Source organism: Marmota flaviventris, chromosome 5 (assembly GCF_047511675.1).
Source record: "Marmota flaviventris isolate mMarFla1 chromosome 5, mMarFla1.hap1, whole genome shotgun sequence".
Lineage (NCBI taxonomy): Eukaryota > Metazoa > Chordata > Mammalia > Rodentia > Sciuridae > Marmota > Marmota flaviventris.
The window spans coordinates 49,060,433-49,081,407 of NC_092502.1; the positions used below are offsets into that span (position 1 = coordinate 49,060,433).

Sequence of the window (20,975 nt, forward strand, 5' to 3'; positions counted from 1 at the left end):
TCTGTTGAATCATAACTGCCAGTAATTTCACTTACACATAAGCATATGCATGTACATAAAATATGCACATGTGCATGAATAATCAAATATATTCTTATTTAAAAATTTTTACTTAATGTTTTCTTAATCCTCTAATATTGCTTGTTTTTTCTTTATGTAGAACCAAGTTTCTGCCGTATATCATTTTCCTTCTTCTGAAGAGCACCTTTTTTTTTTTTTCTTGGTTATACATGGACACAATATCTTTATGTGGTGCTGAGGATCAAACCCAGTGCCTCACATGTGCAAGGCAAGCGCTGTGCCACTGAGCCACAACCCCCGCCCTGAAGAGCATCTTTTAAGATTTTTTGTAGAGCATATTTATGAGCAATGATTTCATCAGTGTGTTTGAGAAAAATTTTTTATTATAATTATTATTTTTTTTGAATCCACTGCAAGAGAAATTAGAAAAAGTATTCTATTCACAATAGCCTCAAAAAAAAAAAAAAAAACACTTGGGAATCAACATAACAAAAGAGGTAAAAGATGTCTATAATGGAAACTACAATACCAAAGAAACAAATTGAAGAACATCTTAGAAGATGGAAAGATCTCCCATACTCTTGTATAGGCAGAATTAATATTGTCAAAATAGCCATACTACCAAAAGTCTTATACAGATTTAATGCAATTCCTATTAAAATCCCATTGACATTCTTCACAGAACTAGAAAAAGCAGTCATGAAATTCATCTGGAAAAATAAGAGATCCAGAATAGACAAAGCAATCCTTAGCAAGAAGAGTGAAGCAGGAGGCATCACAATACCAGACCTTAAACTATACTACAGAGTTATAGTAACAAAAATGTCATGGTATTGGCACCAAAACAGACATGTAGACCAGTAGTACAGAATAGAAGACACAGAATCAAACCCACATAAATACAGTTATCTCATACTAGACAAAGGCACCAAAAACATACGTTGGAGAAAAGACAGGCTGTTCAACAAGTGGTGCTGGGAAAACTGGAAATCCGTATGTAACAAAATGAAATTAAACTTCTGTCTCTCACCCTGCACAAAAACCAAGTCAAGGCTGGGGTTGTAGCTCAGTGGTAGAGTGCTTGCCTAGCATATTTGAGGCACTGGGTTCAATTCTCAGCACTGCATATAAATAAATAAAATCTATTGGCAACTAAAAAAATATTTTAAAAAATTCAACTCAAAGTGGATCAAAGATTTAGGCACTAGAACAGAGACCCTGTGCCTTATAGATGAAAAAGTAGGACCAGGTGTCCACCTTGTTGGCTTAAGACCTGACTTCTTTAACCAGATTCCTAAAGAGCAAGAAGTAAAATCAAGAATCGTTAAATGGGATAGATTCAAACTAAAAAATCTTCTTCTCAGCAAAGGAAACAAACAATGAATTACATGAAGAAAGAGCCTATGGAATGGGAGAAAATCTTTAGCATGTGCACCTCAGATAGAGCACTAATCTCCAGGATATATAAAGAACTCAAAAAACTTAACACCAAAAAAAAAAAAAACAAAAAAAACTGGTCAATAGATGGGGTAAGGAACTGAACAGACACTTCACAGAAGAAGAAATACATTCCATCAACAAATACATGAGAAAATGCTCATCATCTCTAGTGATGAGAGAAATGCAAATAAAAACTACACTGAGATTTCATCTCACTCTAGTCAGAATGGCAATTATCAAGAATACAAGCTTTGTACAACCAGTGGTATGAAAAATTGTGCTCTATATGTGCAGTATGAATTGTAATGCATTCTGCTGTCATATGTATAACAAATTAGAATTAAAAAAATAATGCCTAGTAGTTAAGTTAAAAAAAAAAGAATACAATGAACAATAAGTGTTGAAGAAGATGTGGGGGAAAAGGTACAATCATACATTAATGGTGAGACTGCAAATTGGTACAACCACTCAGGAAAGCAGTATGGAGATTCCTCAGAAATCTTGGAATGGAACCACCATTTGACCCAGTTATCCCACTCCTTGGTTTATACCCAAAGGACTTAAAATCAGTATACTACAGGGACACAGCCACATCAATGTTTATAGCAGCTCAATTCACAATAGCTAAATTATGAAACCAGCCTAGGTCCCCGTCAAGAGATGAATGGATAAAGAAAATATGATTATATATATATATATATATATATATATATATACACACACACACACACACACACACACACACACACAAACACACACAATGGAATACTACTAAAGAAAAATGAAATTATGGTAAATGGATGGAACTGGAGACTATGATGCTAAGTGAAATAAGCCAAACCACAAAAACCCAAAGGCCCATTGTTTTCTCTGATAAGTGGATGCTAATTCATAATGAGACAGGAGTAGGGAAGAATGAAGGAACTTTGGATTTTATGGAGGGGAGTGAGGGAAGAGGAGGGGGTGTGGGTATGGGAAGGATGGTGGAATGAGACGGACATTATTACCCTTTATACATGTATGATTATACCATTGGTGTGATTCTGCACCATGTTCAGCAAGAGGAATGAGAAATTGTGCTCCATTTGTGTACAGTGTGTCAAAATGTATTCTGTCATGTATAACTAAATAGAAAAAATTTTTTTTTTAAATGTTTTTTATTTGTAGATGGACACAAATACCTTTATTTATTTTTATGTACTGAGGATCCAACCCAGAGCCTCATTCATACATGGTAGGCAAGCGCTCTGACACTGAGCCACAACCACAGCCCTTTTTATTATAATTATTAGTACATATTAATTGTACAAAATAACTGATTTTATTATGACATATGTGACATTACATGCTTTGATTGTATTCCTCCTCACTGTTACCCTTGAGAAAGTCTTTATTAACTCATTGAACTTTGAAGGATAATTTACCTGACTTTAGAATTCTGGTTTGATAGTTTTTTTTGTTTCCTCTCAGCACTTTAAATATTTCACTCAGTTCTCTTGTTCATATCCTTTCCAAAGGGAAATCTACTATAAACCTTACCCTTGTTCCTCTGTGGGTAAAGCGGTTATTGTTTTTATTTGTGTTTTAGCTCTTGTTGAAATTCTTCTTTTGTCTTTGGTTTTCTGTAATATGTATAGGTGTATTTGGGATAATACAACCTGTTCATTGCTTTCTGAACAATCTGTGATTAATTTGGGAATGTTCTTAGCGGTTATAACTTGAAAAATTTCATCTCCTTCTCTCTTGTTTCTCCTACGAGTTCAATTATAGTTATGGTAGGACTTTTGCAATTAGCCTACAGTTCTTGATGCCCTGTTCTGATTTCATTCATTGAATTTTTTCTTTCCATTTCAGTTTGAGAAAATTCTGTTGTTCTACTGTAGGCATACATATTCTTTCCTTGACTGTGTTGAGTCTGTTGATGAGCCTGTCAAAGACATCCTTAATTTCTATTTTCATTTTTAGCTTTTCATTTTGGTTTTGTTAGAATCAATATCTGTTTGTCTTTCTCTCTACTTCTCTGCCTATATTATCATCTTTTTTTTCCCTTATGATTTTATGGCGAAGGTATTCTTTTTTTTCTTGTGGTAAGAACACAACATGTGATCTCTCCTAACAAATTTATAAGCAAACAATACATTATTGTTGACTATAGGTACAATTTTGTGTAGCAGAACTTTAGATTTATTCATTTTGTTTGACAGAACTTGAGGATTCCTGAATTGTAACTGCACATTTCCCTCTTCCCAGCCTCTGATAACCATCACTCCTCTCTTTGATTTTATGAATTTGACCATGTCAGATACCTCAGCAAAGTGGACTCATGAAATATATTTGTTTCTGTGGGTACTTTATTTCACTTAGCATTATGTCCTCAGGGTTCAACCATGTTGTTACATATTGCGGAAATTTCCTTTATGAGGCTGAGTAGTATTTCATTATGGATATAAGCCACATTTTAAAATCCATTCATCTGTTGTTCACGAGTATTTATGTTGGTGCCACATTTTGTCTATTGTGAGTAATGCTGCTATGAACATAGGAGTGTTACTGTTATGGGCCAAATTGTATTCTGAGTTCTTTAGCTATATTATTTTATTTAATCTTTAAAGCTATGTAATATGATAGTTTCATCATTAGTCCCATTTTATAAATAAATGAAGAAACTGAGACAGGAAGAAACTCAATGACTTGCCCACATTTATATATTTAGTTAGTGGTAAAACTGGAATTTAATGTATGCATTAAATTATAGAGTCTGTGCAGTGCTGTGCTTAGTTCACTAAGCTATACTATTTACTTAATATCTTTTAATTCTAAGGAATTAAGTCCATAAAACAAATGTTGACCAGAGGAAAGTAAGAAGCAGCTTTGAGGAGGGAAGCATACCAATATAGAATACTGCTTAAAGTGTTTCTCATTGTCTAAAAAAGATCATGGATAATTGCTAGAGAACGAAAATACTGTAGCACAATGGCAAGTGGCATTTGCCATAAATATCTATTGTGTTTTTTCAAAAAAATATGTGTACAAAATATATGCTCATTGGAGTGCCACGGTTGTTTGGAAAACCAAAAATAATAAATTACTCAACTCTAGCACTCTTAAAGATTTAAGTATAGTTGTAAATCTCATAAAAACTTATACATTTTTACTGCAAATATGTAATACACATTTCTGGTAATCGTTTTATATCATATTCATGTTTCTTATAAACATTTTTGACATTTCTTCAGGCCTGTCTACTAGTCATTTTGCTTGGGCATTTCACTCAGTAGCAGAAGAAGAACTGTTGAACATGTTGCCAGCAATGCAGAAAGATGATCCCACTTGGTCTGAACTAAGAGCAATGGGTGTGGGATGGTGGGTCCGGAATACCCGCATCTTACGCAAATGCATAGAAAAAGTAAGCATGTTTTGTTTTGTTGTAAAAATAAATTGATGTATTTTGGATGTTTGTTTGAATGACAGTCCATATTTTCTTTGCTCTTAATTATTCCCTTTTGTTTTGAGAGCAACAACATACTTTCAAATAGTCCTTACTTTTCAAAATGTTAATATAATTTTTAAAAATTTATATTTTAATTCCTAAAATTCTAGTTGACACATTTGTTTAGTGGTATATTTCTGACTTGTACAAAATAGTACATGTTTAGAAAAATAAAATAGTACAGAAGAGCTTGTAATAAAAGGAAGTAGTCCTGTTACCTCCCCTTTGTATCCTTCAGTATCATAAGTTACTTTTATTTGTTTATATACACATATATTCATAGCATATATTAAAAAGATTTATTTAACATTGAAATAGATAACATATGTCAGTCTAATATGTGAAGGCAATTATTTGTTGACTTAAAACCTATTTCTGTGAAAGTTTGAACAATATTTTTCTTATTATAGGTAGCCAAAGCAGCCTTTTATAGAAAAAATGATCCTTTAGATGCTGCCATTTTTTACCTTGCAATGAAAAAGAAAGCTGTGATTTGGGGCTTATATAGGTAAGGAAAAGAAAAAAAAAAAAACTTCATTAGGAGTAAATGCATAAATATTTATTCTTGTTGATGTTGATTCATGTAGATTTTTAATTATTTTTGTGTTTAGGAAGGTATTTCATAGGAAAAAATCTTAGGTGTTCTCTGCAAGTGGGAGAAACCTGATCAGGTCACATTAGTTTGTTTTGGGATTTATCAGTCCAGAAATGTATTTTTTCTTATTTTAAGAACTTCTCAAGCTGCTTCTATGATACAAAAGCCAACAACTTGCATTTGGTGTGGGGAAGATGATGAATTGGTGGAGTCTGGAACAAGCATTGAGTCTGGAACAAGCATCCTCATTGAGTTCTCATGGACTGCCTCCCTCCTTTGGGTGCTCATCTTATTCCAAGCTGAATTCATTTAGAATTTTCTCTTTCACTTCTTCACAGCAGGGGGAGATTACCATAAATAGTTCACCATTTGTTTTGGATTTTGTTCCAAGTGATTTGCATGACAACATTTGGGAGAAAACCATAATGTCAAATCCATTTCTGAGAGACTGGTCTTTCAGGATTGTTTTCAGTAGGGGAAATTTGTTAAAGAGTTTGATCACCAAAGTCATCCTTTGATGGACAAGAGGAAGAGGTTATTGATGAGGTTTAAATGCTAAAGTAGCACAGAAATTAATATTATTTTATATAAATATAAATGCTTACATAATTATTATTTTGCCTTAATTTAATAATTTTTATATGCTGCTAATGCAATTTTCTTTGTAATTTGAAAGAAAATTTTTAAGTAATCTCAGAGACATGGATGGAAAAGTATTCTTTTTTTACTAGGTAAAGCGGATACATAGTAATTTATGAACTGGCAAATGTTTCTATCAAGTTCTAACTTTTAAGTCCTAACTTTAGAAGATTGTTCGGATGTAGAAACATTATATTCCAAGATTTACCTACTTTCCTTTCCTTTATAGATCTCAAAAAGATACCAGGATGACGCAGTTTTTTGGACACAATTTTGAAGAGGAGAGGTGGCGTAAAGCAGCTTTAAAGAATGCCTTTTCTTTGCTAGGCAAACAAAGATTTGAACATTCTGCAGCATTTTTTCTTTTAGCTGGTTGCCTCAGAGATGCAATTGAGGTAATGAATAAAACTTTTTTTAAAAAATTGCATTATCATCCTTCTAAGCTCTTTATCTAGATTTTTTAAAAATATTTTTTAGATGCAGACCGACACAATACCTTTATTTTATTTATTTATTTTTGTGTGGTGCTGAGGATCAAACCCAGTGCCACACACATGCCAGGCAAGCACTCTATCACTGAGCCACAACCCCAGCTCCTCTTTATCTGGATCTTAAATTTTTATATTTTAATTTCAGCTTTAGTAGATAACAACCCAAACCTAAGTACCTGAAGTAACTGATAATCTTTAATAGTGGCTTTAAAAATTTTGTCACTTAGATTGAATAGTATTTATACAGAATTAGGATAAACCAGCTTGCATTGGTTGGTTAGTAGGATAAATAGTTTATGTGGACTCCTAAAACATGAACAGGTAAACAAAAGATCTCTTTTCTCACTTTAAACATATTTAAATGTTTATCTGACTCTGTCTTAGTTGATGAACCTTAGAAAGTTCTTCAGTGATTATTTCTCTGTAAACCTTAAAAAATTAGGAATAGATTTGCCATTTCTGTCTCAAAGTATCCTTTGGCTCAGTCTCATACAGGAATCAAGACAACTTTTTAATTTGGAAATGCTGTACTCTGCTGGGGTGAATAGAGAATATACTCTTGAGAGTAAATTTATAAAATATATGACTTGCATTGACATTGTTTAGAATTATTTGCTATTTCCTCATTCAGCTAAATCTTTTTGCAAATAAGTATTTAGTAATAGCCAATAGATTTTGAAATATTAACATAATTCTTATCAAGTGGATTTGTTAAAACAGGCAATAAATGTTTTGTTTCTTCTTATCCTTCTTTGGTAATTTTGGAGATTAATAAAGCCTTGTGTTTTTCTAGTTGTTAGAAAGTTGAGTTTATCCTAAAATGAAAGGTGCCCGTGCTTATTTATAAATAGTATTTCTCTTTTTAAAGGTATGTCTTGAAAATCTGAATGATATTCAGTTGGCTCTTGTAATAGCAAGACTCTATGAATCTGAATTTGATATATCTGCAACATATAAATCTATTTTACGTAAAAAGGTTTTGGGAATTGATTCTCCCATCAATGAATTCAGTTCTTTGCATATAAATATGCATTATGATCCTTTTCTACGGAGTATGGCATATTGGATTTTGGAAGATTATAGTGGTGCTTTGGAAACATTAATAAAGCAACCTACCAGAGAGGATGATGGTAAGTCATACTTTTAAGAGGTTAACAATTACAAGTATTATTAGTATTTGCTGACTGTGTAGACCACTGTTGGGCACGAAGGGTAGTAGAAAACAAATTTATGGGCATTATGACTTTATGATTTACTTTGGGACATAGGATTATATGTATAGTTTTTCTTTTCAGAAAGATACGTCCTTTGAAAACCAAGAACATTGGATTTTATATTTTTATGAAATGGATTTATTGAACACAAATATATTATCAACATTTGAATATAAATACTTTTGAATGTAAAGCCAGTTTTATAATAAGTTGAATTTATGGTGTTTTGTGAATTATGGTAAAAGATGTATTCACATAAACAAAGTTTACTTAAGTGATGTGATTAGAAGATTTTAAGCTGTTGACTATCTTGTTCATGAGATAAGTAATGTAGAGGGCCTTTTAAGTGTATCCTTTGGAGCTCTACTTTGGACTTTTGTAGAAATTTTTTTTGCTAAAGCTTTCTTGGAGGCTAGTATAAAATGGAATTCTTTTATGTAAATTCATATAAAATGATGGGATTTACTTTGTGAATATTTTTCAAGGATTGAATTGTGTTTGGTAGCTGGTTCTGTAGGTGACATGTCATTTGGAATACTAACTAGAAAAGCTTCTAGTTCATCACTTCCTGTGTGGCATCATTTAATCAGGAAATATCACCTTATAAACCTATGAGGAAGCCATGAGACTTAGTTGTTCAAGTCTCCTAGCCACCATTTGAGCTAAAAATTTTCTTGTTTTTTTAATTCAAAGCTTTAATGTTTATGGATGCCAGGAGATGCCTTTAAGTTCAGTCTGTGAGGTATCATTAGAAAATAAACATGTGAACAGAGGATAGAGTTTGAATATAAACAAAATATACAACAGTAAATGAATCATGAACTAAAGATTTTCAAACTGGCCTCTTTGTATTGAAGGGGAAAAATAATAAGTCATTTTCTTGTTCCTACATTTATTCTTGTATAAATTATACACACAAACACATAGGTATGTATATATATTTTGATGCTTTTAAAACCAGTTAACTCTGTATTCTTCTGGAAGAAAACACAAAAGATAATAGTGGCGTGGGCCAGGGTAATTGGAGTAGAGGCAGAGATAAGTATTCGGATTTGGAATATTTTAAGTTTGGCTAGCCAAGAGTGGATTGGATATAAAATGTGAAGGAATTAGAAATCAAGGCTAATTTCTGGCTTCTTAGATTGAACAGTAGATTGAGCAGTAGTTAAATAATATGAGGAATTGTTTTCTATCAAGAAGCCTTCTCTAATAAGATGAACTTTGGACAGAGAATATCTAGGTAAAAAATAATTTGTGCCAGCTGGGCCCACTGGTGTCCACTTGTGATCCCAGCTGCTCAGGAGGCTTAGGCTTAGGATCACAAATTTGAGGCTAGCCTGGGCAACATGGTGAGACCCTTAATGACACCCTGTCTCAACAAATCAAAAGATCTGAGGAGGTTGTTCATTGATAGAGTGCTTACCTGGCATCTACAAGCTCTGGGTTCAATCCCCTATACTGCAAACAAGGGAAAAAGTGATTTGTGCATATGGCATGTTGAAATAAAATAGGTTCTGAGGCAAGATTGTATAAATCTAAGTGGAAATAGAATGTAGACCTTAGAAGTTAGATAGGAATTTAGATATTCAGGGTGAAGTTGGGATTAGATATAGAGATGTGCATATTATCAGCATATAGAAGGTATTTAAAGCCATGGGAATATGTGAGTTCAACTCAAGGAGTAAAATAAAAAAGAGATCAAGAACTGAACCCTAAAGTGCTCATCATTGAAAGGTAGAGAAGATGAGCAGGACTAGCAAAGCAGACCGAGGAGGTATGTCTAGGGCAACAGGAGAAAAAGAACTAAGTGTTACCTGAAGAGGTTTGTTTTAGTGGGAAATCAGCCTAACTTTTGTTTTTCTACTGTTTTTAGAACATTTTTATTACATTTGTGTTCTTGTTTATTCAATGCCATGGATTTGTGCGGTCAATTAATAAAAATTGTTCTAAAGGTCAGGTAAAGGTTCCATGGTAGAGAAAAAGGACAATGATATAAATACCCCCATTGAGATCTTAAAGAACTTTTCTTGATTCATGAAATGAATTTACTTTCAGATCAAGTAATGATGTCAGCCTGTAATCCTGCAGTTTTTAATTTCTACAATTATCTGAGAACACATCCTCTTTTGCTGAGACGTCATTTTGGATCATCTGATACGTTTTCCACACACATGGGTTTAACAGGAAAAAGTGAACTGGCAGGAACAATTAATTTAAGTGAAAGAAGATTATTTTTCACTACTGCTAGTGCTCATCTAAATGCTGGCTGTCCTATGTTGGCTTTGGAAGTATTATCAAAGATGCCCAAAGTCATCAAGAAAACAAAACCTCTTTGTAGAGCATCTAGTTTTCTCGATACTAGTAAAGATTCTTCTCCACTAAAATTGAATACAAAGGAAGATAAGTCTTCAGCTGTTGATTGGTCACAATCACTGATGAATGGTTTTGAATCTTCTTCAGAGGGTTCCTCAGAGAAACAGTCAAACTCCACTCTCTCTTTTGACTGGAGCCAACCAAGTGTCATGTTTCAAGATGACTCTTTAGAGTTAAAATGGGATAGTGAAAATGATGAAGAAAATGAGGATCTTCCTATTTCATTGAAGGAACTAGAACCTCTACAGAGAAAAATAGATAAAAAATTAGATGAACTAAGTAATTACACGGAATCTTTCAGCACACTAGATGAAAATGATGTGTTAAATCCATCAGAAGATATAATTGCTGTTCAATTAAAATTTAGAGCATGTTTAAAAATTCTCACAGTAGAACTTCGTACTTTATCTACTGGCTATGAAATAGATGGTGGAAAATTGCGTTACCAGCTATACCACTGGCTTGAAAAAGAGGTGATAGCTCTTCAGAGAACTTGTGACTTTTGCTCTGATGCAAAAGAACTACAAAGTGCATTTGACAACAATGGAGATGAATTCGGATTAAATGAGGATTCTGATGATTTGCATCATCAAATAAAAGTGAAACAACTAAGAGAAAATTTTCAGGAAAAAAGACAGTGGCTTTTGAAATACCAGTCACTGTTGAGAATGTTTCTTAGTTACTGCATACTTCATGGCTCCCATGGTGGGGGTCTTGCATCTGTGAGAATGGAACTGATTTTGCTTTTGCAAGAATCTCAGCAGGTATGTAACTTCTAATCAGTCAAAATTAGACACCTCTGAAACAGTTTTTTTTTTGTTGTTGTTGTTGTATTTTCTGGTTTTGAATACTAAAACTGTTGCTTTTCTTAATTATAGTTGCTTTAAGGAATGCTCCTTTTTTTTTGTAGCCCATCAAATTTTGAATTTTAGAGCTATGAATATATTGCAATTGGAAGACAATTCTCTATCGGGCTATTCATGACTTGCTTAATTCACACTCAGCAGTCTTTACATGACTATCTTGTAAGGTGATGAGCTCCTCTTTATTACAAAGGGTTATCGTTTCTCTTTTTTTTTTTTTTTTTTTTGGTACCAGGGATTGAACTCAGAGTACTCAACCACTGAGCCCCACCCCCAGCCCTATTTTGTGTTTTCTTTAGAGACAGGGTCTCACTGAGTTGCTTAGCGCCTCATCATTGCTGAGGTTGGCTTTGAACTTGCAATCTTCCTGTCTTAGCCTCCCCAGCTGCTGGGATTACAGGCATGTGCCATTGTGCCTGGCTGTTTCATCATTTTTTAAATATGATTGCTGGAATGTTGACCATCTCAAGTTCTAACTCTGTAAATTCTGTTATTATTTTAATTTTCAATTGTTTGAAGTTTTTCAAAGAATTTCCTGAATTACCTAAATAATGGATTAAAACTAGAAATAGTTTTTTAATAGTTTTAACATTTTTTTCTTCTTTGTTTTTAAGGAAACATCAGAACCACTATTTCCTAGCCCTCTGTCAGAGCAAACCTCAGTGCCTCTCCTCTTTGCTTGTACAGCCAGTGCCAAAACAGTAGTTGCCAATCCATTATTGCACCTTAGTAATCTGACACATGATATTCTACATGCCATAATAAACTTTGATTCACCACCTCATCCTGACAGCCAAAGCAATAAAGTAAGTATGGTTGATTCTAAACTTTTAGTTCACCTATATGTGATGTTAAAAGTGAAAGATAAATGTTAATCCTTTTTTAAAAAAGAAAATTTGAACATCACACTAGATATAGCAGTTGTTTTGTTACCAAGTTTATATTGAATCTTATGAAAGAAAACTTCTGGTGCAGATCAGGCTTATTATGTTACTTGTACCCAATAGTATATTCAGTTTCTTTTAAATATATTTTTAAAAAATCAAAATGCTAGTTATTTAGTTTTAGTTAGTTTCATTATGATGAGAGCAATAGGTACACATGTAGATATGTAATTCTTTAAGTAGTACATTTGGCCAAAATACTGATTGTTTTTGAAGGATAAAAACTTAATATTTTGGTATAAAAGTATTAATGGAAAGTAAGGTTTTTCTTTGTTAATTTTAAAGGATTACATTTTTTAAGGATAATGGGGTGAAGTGTCTTGCCCCGTCATTCCTCTAGGTTAGCTGAATGACCTTCAGTGCTTGTTAAAAGTTTGAGTTCTTACATTTACTCCAAACTCATTAAATTAGTCTGTGAAAAATCCCATGAATATGTATATTTTTAAGACATTCCTCCAGTGATTCTAATGCATAACTAATCGTATCCTCTTATCTATCATTATTCCATTTTATTCATTGTGGATATCACACTTCATGTTTCATATTTACTTTTGAAATATGAAATCCTTTGGAATAGAGCTGAGTTTGACTATCTCTGCATATTCCTTGTATTTTTTTTTTTAACCTCATAGTCTATCATATGGTTTTTGCCCACCTCCAAGGTTATAAATGTCACACCAATTTGATTTTCTCCTTGGCTGGGAATATAGCTCAGTTGATAGAGTGTTTGCCTTGCATGCACAAAGCCCTGGGTTCAATCCCCAGCGCGCGCGCGCGCACACACACACACACACATACCCACACACACACAAAAAAAATCTGATTTTTCTCCTTGCCTTATAATGGACCATCTTTAATAATTTATTTCTGATAATTTGATTTTTATCACCTCTCTTCCTTTACTGCTTTGTAGTATAAATGCCTGTAGTGCTTATTACATGTTTTGGAATTTAAGTTCCGTCAGACTGTGTTCATTTTAGCCAAACTTTACTCTTAGCAGCTAAGGAGGCTGACTGAGGTAGGAAGATTGCAAGTTCAAGGCCACCCTTGGCAACTTAGTGAGACTGTGTCTCAAAATAGAAAATATAAAGGACTGGGGATTTGGCTCACTGGTAGAGCACACTTGGGTTTGATCCCTAATATCATGCACATGTGCACATGCACACACGTATACAGTTTAATTACAGCATAGCTATGTATCACTACATTATCTTTTGCTACCTTAAGTAGCTTTTGCTGCTTAATAATGACTTTGAAACATTAATGGCTTTAAAAAGCTCTTATTTATTTTTTCTCACGGTTCTATGTGTTGGCTTGTCAGTTATTCTGGTTTGGCCCAGATAGGCTGATCTATGGACTGTTTATTCATCTAGGCAGCTGGTGAGTTGACAACTATGGATGACCTGAAGTGGCCACATTGACATTTTTGTGGTTGGCAGGGCTGACGCAGGAATCTGAGTTTTCTGTGTCTCAGCTTCCTTCAGGCAAGCGTAGTGCATTACTCCAGGTTCTCCAGAGAAACAGAAGCGCAATAGTTTATGTAGGGGACAGGAGATAAAGAGAGACAGACAGAAGTAAGAGAGTCCCAGTTTGAAGGTCTGAGAACCAGGAAAATCTGTGGTATAATTGCCAACAAATGGGTTCAAGACACAAGAAGAGCTGATATTTCAGTTTTGAGTTTAATGCAGTAGGCAAGAGGAGTTCCCTCTTACTTAGGGTTTTTTTTTTTTTTTTTTTTCTTTTCAGGTCTTCTAGTTGATAGGATGATCCCTACCCATATTATGGAGAGCACTATGCTTTAATCAGACTACTGATACAGATATTTATCTCATCTGGAAGCGCACAGACAAACCCAGAATAATGTTTGACCAAATGTCTGTGTACCTTATGGCTCAATCTACGTAGGTTTTTTCACATGAGAGTTGTAGCAGTTTAAAAGCAGTAAAAGCAGAATTTGCAGGGCCTTTTGAGACATAGATTCAGAACTTGCATCTTACTTCTAGTGAGTCTTCTTGGTCAAAGCAAGTCATAAGGCTAGCCCAGATTCAATGAATCAAGAAATAAGAATCCAGCATTGTACTGGAGAAGCTACAAAACATTATGATCATTTTGCAGCCTCCTATATTTGGTCTTACATCTTCATTTAATGTGACATTTTAAATTTATTTCACAGGTCTTATTGATAGTTGAAAGAGAAAATCACAATTAGGTTTTTATTCACTCCCCATTTTTACCTACTTAAAAATAATAATCAGAGAATCTTAATATTCTAGTCTACTTTCTTACCTAACTATTCCTTCATCTTTGATTCTACTATTATACCTCCCGTCATGCCATATTTAGAGTCTTCTCTTCCTCAAAACAAATGTTTGACTCTACTGCCTTTGAATTGCTTTGCTTTATAAATTCTGCTCTTTTCTGCAAATTTTCTGTAGTGAGACTTCTTTAGTTGGAAATGAGTATTATAAAAAATATAGTTTATAGAGGCAAAACCTTTTTCACCTTTTTGAAAATGCTAATTATATTAGGTCTTGAAAAAGGATTATATTTAAAAATATTAATACTTAAAGTGATTTTCTTTGTTTTTTTTCCAGGTATATGTAATGCACACCTTAGCAGCCTCACTTTCTGCTTGTATTTATCAGTGCCTTTGTTGTAGTCATAACTACAGGTAAATATCTTTTTGTGAAATTTAAGAATTGTTGCAGTAACCAATGAGGTTTCATATTTGATACATTATTACTTTAGAATTACATGTGGCAGTTTAAATAATGCAAAAAGCATTTACTATATTTTCTTTCATTGTGAATAGTTAGCTTGTCTTTATGGCAAATAAATCTCAAGTGAACACTTATCAATATAACTTGTTAACCTATTAATTATCACTGCCTTATGCTAGATGTTGTGATAGATGCTGAGAATTTAAAAATGAAAAAGATAAGACCATTTTTTCAAAATATTGTTTTAGTTGTCAATGGAGTTTATTTGTTTATATGTGGTACTGAGAATTGAACCAAGTGCCTCACACATGCTAGGCAAGTGCTCTACCACTGGGCCACAGCCCCAACCCAGATAAGCGCATTTTTAAGGTCAATTTAGTCAAAGACAAATATGTAAACTGAGAAATCATTCGTATCATGACTTATTACTTAAAAGATAAATACTACAATTTGATAGTAAAACACCAAAGGAACATAGAAAAAAGGAGGGACTATCTTGTAATTAATAAAAATTACACATGAGAACTGATGTTTAGGATTTTTCTAGTATTCTAAAAATACTTTTTTTTTTTTTTTTTTTTTTTTTTTGGTATTGTCTCACCTCTCTTCTATTTTCTTTATACAGTAGAACTTGTGGGTTCATCTTATTTTTCTTTTAACTTTTATATGTTCTTTTTTTTTGTCTGTGTGTGTGTGTGTGTGTGTGTGTGTGTGTTTAGGGCAAATCTTAGCTTAATTTTCCAGACACTTATTCATTTTTCAGCAATGTCCTCTCTTTTAACTAGTCAAACATTACATTTTAGAAGTTCTGTTTTTCATTCATAAGATCTCATAGAATTTTTAAAATTTTTATTTTGTTGGTGCATTATAATTTTACCTAATAGGGTTGGTGATTATGTATTCATACATGTACATAATATAACAATATAACTGGGCCATTTCACTCCCCAATACCTCCCATTTCTCTTCCCTCCTCTCTCCCCTGGTCCCCTTTCTCTGTTCCACAGGTCTCCTTTCTGGTCTCATGAGATCCCCCTCACTGTTTCAAAAAAAATTTTTTTTTTAATTTGCACGTACTAATTGTACATATTTGTGCAGTAATGTGTGATATTTTGATATTATATATACTGTGTATAGTGATCAAATCAGCACATGGCATATCTATGACTTAAAACATTTATCATTTCTTTTTGGTGAGAAAATTCAAAGCTACAAGACAGTTTGTCTCTATTTTGAAACATATAATTAATTATTGGCTATAGTCACCCTGTGCTAAAGAGCACTAGAACTTATTCCTCTACCTAACTGAAATTTTGTACCTACTAAACAGCCTTTCTCTGTACTTCCCCTTATCTTTTTCTAGCCTCTGGTAACCACTTTTCCACTCTTTGCTTCTACAAAATGAACTCTTTTAGCTTCCACATACGAGAGAGAGAACATTGTAGTAATATTTGCCTTTCTGTGTTTTTGCCTTATTTCATTTGACATAAAGTCCTCAAGGTTCATTCATGTTGCCAAAATGGCAGGATTTCCTTCCTTTTATGTATTACGTTAAGTGTGTATACCACATTTTCTTAATCCATTCATCCGTTGATGAACACCTTGTTTGATTTCATCTTAGCAATTGTGATTAGTGCTGCAGTAAACATCAGAGTGCAGATCTTTCTTCAATGTACTGATTTTTTTTCCTTTCTTTTGGATATGTACCCACTATATATGGGATTGCTGGATTATATGGTAGTTATAATTTTTAGTTTTTTGGGGAACCACAATACTTTTTTTCATAATGACTGTACAAATTTACATTCACAACTACAGTGTATGAATAGAGTTCTTTATCCACATTGTCACCAGCATTTGTCATTTTTTGTCTTTTGGATAATAAGTCATTCTAATGGGGGTGATATAATATCTTATTGTGGTTTTGATTTGTATTTCCCTGGTGATCATTAGTAAGCATTTTCAAATACATATTTGTTGGGCATCTGTCTTTTTTTGAGAAATATCTATTGAGATCATTTCCCATTTTGTAATTGGATTATTTAATTTTTTTTTTTTGCTATTGCTGCTGAGTTCCTCATATTCTGGATATTAGTCCTTTGTGAGGAGGATAGTTTACAAATATTTTCTTCCATTCTTCAGGTTTTGTCTTTACCCTATTGATTGTATTCTTTGCTGTGCAAAAGCTTTTTAGTTTGATATAATCACGTTAGTCTATTTTTGCTTTTCCTGCCCGTCCTTTTGAGATCTTATCCAAAAGTCTTTGCACAGACTAATACCCTGAGGCATTTCCCTATTATTTTCTAGTGTTTCATAGTAGTATATTTTTACATTTAAGTTTTTAGTCCATTTTAAGTTGGGATTTGTATATTACGAGAGATGGGGATGGGATGGGGTCTAGTTTCATTCTTCTGCATGTATATATTTAGTTTTTCCATTACCATTTATTAGAGACTCTCCTTTCCCCAGCATATGAACTTGGTGCCTTTGCCTGTGTTCTCTGTTTTTTCCCTTTAGTCTATTTGTCAGATTTTATGCCTCTACCATGTTGTTTTGGTTATTATAGCTTTGGCGTATGTGTATGTGTTTGTGTTTTCTGTGCTAGATATTGAACCCAGGGCCTTGTGTGTGCATTAAGCTGATGCTGTACCACTGAGCCATACTCCTAGTTCATAATTAGTTAAAACATTACTGTACAGAATAACAGGATTCACTGTGATATTTTCATACATATATTCAGCATGTGTTGATTATATCCATCCACCCCCTAGCACTGTTCTAGTTCAACATTTCTCCCATCTCAGCTTCCAAATTAGTTTTCAGTACTATAAATGCCTACCACCTTACTTGGCTACAGTATATTTTGAAGTTAAGTATTGTAATACCTTTTTTTTTTTTTTTTTTTTCAGTTGTCTATGTGTGATTTATTTAATTTATTTATGTGTGATGCTAATAATTGAACCCAGTGTCACACATGCTAGGTGAGCACTTTACCACTGAGCCATAATCCCAGCCCCTGGTTTTGTTCTTTTTGCTTAAATTTGCTTTGGTTACTTGAAGTTTCTTATGATTCCATACAAATAGTCTGTTTTTGGTGTTTGTGGTGAATATCATTTTGGTATTTTGATATGAATTGTATTGAATCTCTAGATAACTTTGATTATTATGGACATTTTAACAGTTCTTCCAATGCACAAACAGGAGTATCTTTTCATTTTTTTTGTGTTTTCATCATATTTCATAAGTGGTTTACAGTTCTCATGAAAAAGATCTTTTACCTCTCTGATTAAGTTTATTTTTATGTAATTTTTTCTTTTGCTATTATAAACTATTTGTTTTCTTTTTCAGTTCACTCTTGGCATGTAGAAATACTACTGATTTTTATATGTTGATTTTATGTTCTGCTACTTTATGGATTTTATCAGTTGTAACAGTTTTTTGGTGGAGTCTTTGGGCCTTTCAATATTTATGATAATATATGCAAATAGGAATTTTTTTAATTCTTCCTTTCCAGTTAAGATGTGCTTTGTTTCTTTCTTTCTTTTTTTTTTTTTTAACATTTTTTTAGTTGTAGATGGACACCATATCTTTATTTTTATTTATTTGTTTTTATGTGGTGCTGAGGATAGAACCCAGGGCCTCATGTGTACGGGGCAAGCGCTCTACCACTGACTACAATCCTAGCCCAAGAAGTGCTTTATTTTTCCCTCTTACTTAATTGCTTTGGTTAGGACTCCAGTACTATATTGAATAAATGTGGCAAAAATTGACATTCTTTTTACTTAAAGTCAGCATACTATAGTGACGCAGCCACATCAATGTTTATAGCAGCTCAATTCATAATAGCTAAACTCTGGAACCAACCTAGGTGTCCTTCAGTAGATGAATGGATAAAGAAAATGTGGTGTGTGTGTGTGTGTGTGTGTGTGTGTGTGTGTGATACTGGATTCAGTTTGCTAGTATGTTTTTTCAATGGAATATTACTTAGCTTTAAAGAAGAATTAAATTATGGCATTTGCCAGTAAATGGATGGAGTTGGAGAATATGATGCTAAATGAAATAAGCCAGTCCCAAAAAACCAAAGGCTGAATGTTTTCTTTGATATGCAGATGCTAATTTACAATGGGGGGCAGGGCACTAGGGAGGAATAGTTACCTTAGGTTAGGTGGAGGAAGAGTGAAGAGAGGGGAAGAGAAGGGATATGGGGATAGGAAGGAGAGTAGAATGGAACAGACATATTACTTTATGTATATATATGACTGAATGACCTATGTGATTCTACAACATGTTCAATCAGAAAAATGAAAAATTATACCCCATCTATGTGTGATATATCAAAGTGCATAAATGCATTCCACTGTCATGTATAACTAATTAAAACAAATTTAAAAATTTTTTTTTCAAAAGAAAAAATTGACATTCTTGTTCCAAATCTTGAATTTTTATCATGAAGGGATGTTGAATTTTATCAAATGCATTTTCTGCATATGTTGAGATGATCATATGTGTTTTAATCCTTGATTCTATTAATGTGATTTATCATGTTTATTGATTTTCATATATTGAACTGTCCTTGCATCCTTGGGGTAAGTCCCACTTGGTCATGTGTTTAGTCCTTCTGATGTGATATTGGATTCAGTTTGCTAGTATGTTGGTAAGGATATTTTGTATTTGTGTTCATCAGTGATATTAGTCTGCACTTGCTTTCTCTCTCTCTCTCTCTCATTTTTAGTGTCAAGAGTAATACTGGCCTTAAGAATGAATATGTAAATATTCCCTTCAGTTTTCTGGAATAGTTTTGAGAAGAACTTAGTATTAGTTCTTCTTTAAAAGTTTGGTAGAATTCAGCAGTGAAGCTATCTAGTTCTTTCTTAGGAGCCTTTTTATTATTGATTTAATCTTTTGACTCATTATTGATCTCTTCAGTTTTCTGTTTCTTCACAGTTCAGTCATGGTTGGTTGTATATATCCAGGAATTTATCCATGTCTTCTATATTTTCTAATTTGTTGACATAGTTGTTCATGAACCTCTTTGGTATATTTTTGGTATCAGTCTTTTTCATCTCTGATTTTATTGGTTTGGGTCTTATCTTTTTATTGAAACAGGATTGCTCTCTGTAATAATCTTGTCCAGCAGCCTTTTTCTTTCAGAATTTTGAATATTTGTCATTCCACTTCCTTCTAGCTTGCAAAATTTCTACTAAGAATTCCACTAATAGTCTTACAGGGCTTCCCTTCTACATGATGATTCATTTTTCCCTTGTTTCTTTCAATAATTTCTTTGTCTTTAATTTTTTGACAATTTGAGTATGATAGATTGAGGTATACATCTCTTTGGATTCATCTTTTTTTGGTTCCTAGAATTGGCTCTCTATTTCTTTCCCCAGACTTGGGAAATATTCTGCCATTATTTCTTTGAAAATGGTTTCTCTTTCCTTCTCCTTCTGGAATATTAATAGTATACTGGATAGTATCCCAGAAGTTTCTTTTTTTTTTTTGCAGAACAGAAATATTTATTTATTTATTTTTTTGCATTATAATTCTAAACACATCATTATACAATAATTTATCATCTCTGATTATATATAAGGTATGTTGACACCAAATTTACATCTTCATATATGTATTTTGTATAATGATGAGGGTCTCCTTTCACCATCCATGCTATTCCCTGTCTCCCTCCCTTTCCCTCCCACTCCTATTCCCTATCTAGGGGTAATCTTCCTCCCTTGATCTCCCTACCAACCCCATTTTGAGTCACCCCCCTTATATCATAGAAGACATTTGACATTTGTTTCTTTTGGGATTGGCTAACTTCACTTAGCATAATGTGCTCTAATGCCATCCATTTCCCTGCAAATGCCATGATCTTATTCTTTTTTATTGCTAAAGTAATATATCATTTTTAATAAATGCCATGTTTTTTTTTTTTTTTAATCCACTCATCCACTGAAGGACATTTAGGTTGGCTCCACAGTTTAGCTATTGTGAATTGTGCTGCTATAAACATTGATGTGGCTTGTCCCTGTAGTATGCTGTTTTTAGGTCCTTTGGGTTTAGTCCAAGAAGAGGCATAGCTGGGTCAAATGGGGTTCCATTCCCAGTTTTCCAAGGAATCTCCATACTGCTTTCCAAATTGGCTGCACCAATTTGCAGTCCCGCCAGCAGTGTATGAGTGTACGTTT

At 33.3% G+C, this 20,975-nt stretch overlaps 1 protein-coding gene across 3 annotated transcripts in view; it reads left to right on the forward strand.

Moving 5' to 3' along the window:
* Positions 1-20,975, forward strand: part of Dmxl1 (Dmx like 1) — a 165,721-nt gene that overhangs the window by 66,887 nt on the left and 77,859 nt on the right. For all 3 annotated transcript variants that reach the window (XM_071612205.1, XM_027941104.2, XM_027941105.2), the window contains exons 20-26: positions 4,698-4,867; positions 5,362-5,459; positions 6,415-6,580; positions 7,545-7,806; positions 9,946-11,027; positions 11,741-11,932; positions 14,665-14,741. In XM_071612205.1, coding sequence (XP_071468306.1) covers positions 4,698-4,867; positions 5,362-5,459; positions 6,415-6,580; positions 7,545-7,806; positions 9,946-11,027; positions 11,741-11,932; positions 14,665-14,741 — 2,047 coding nt within the window. The remainder of the gene's footprint in view (positions 1-4,697; positions 4,868-5,361; positions 5,460-6,414; positions 6,581-7,544; positions 7,807-9,945; positions 11,028-11,740; positions 11,933-14,664; positions 14,742-20,975) is intronic.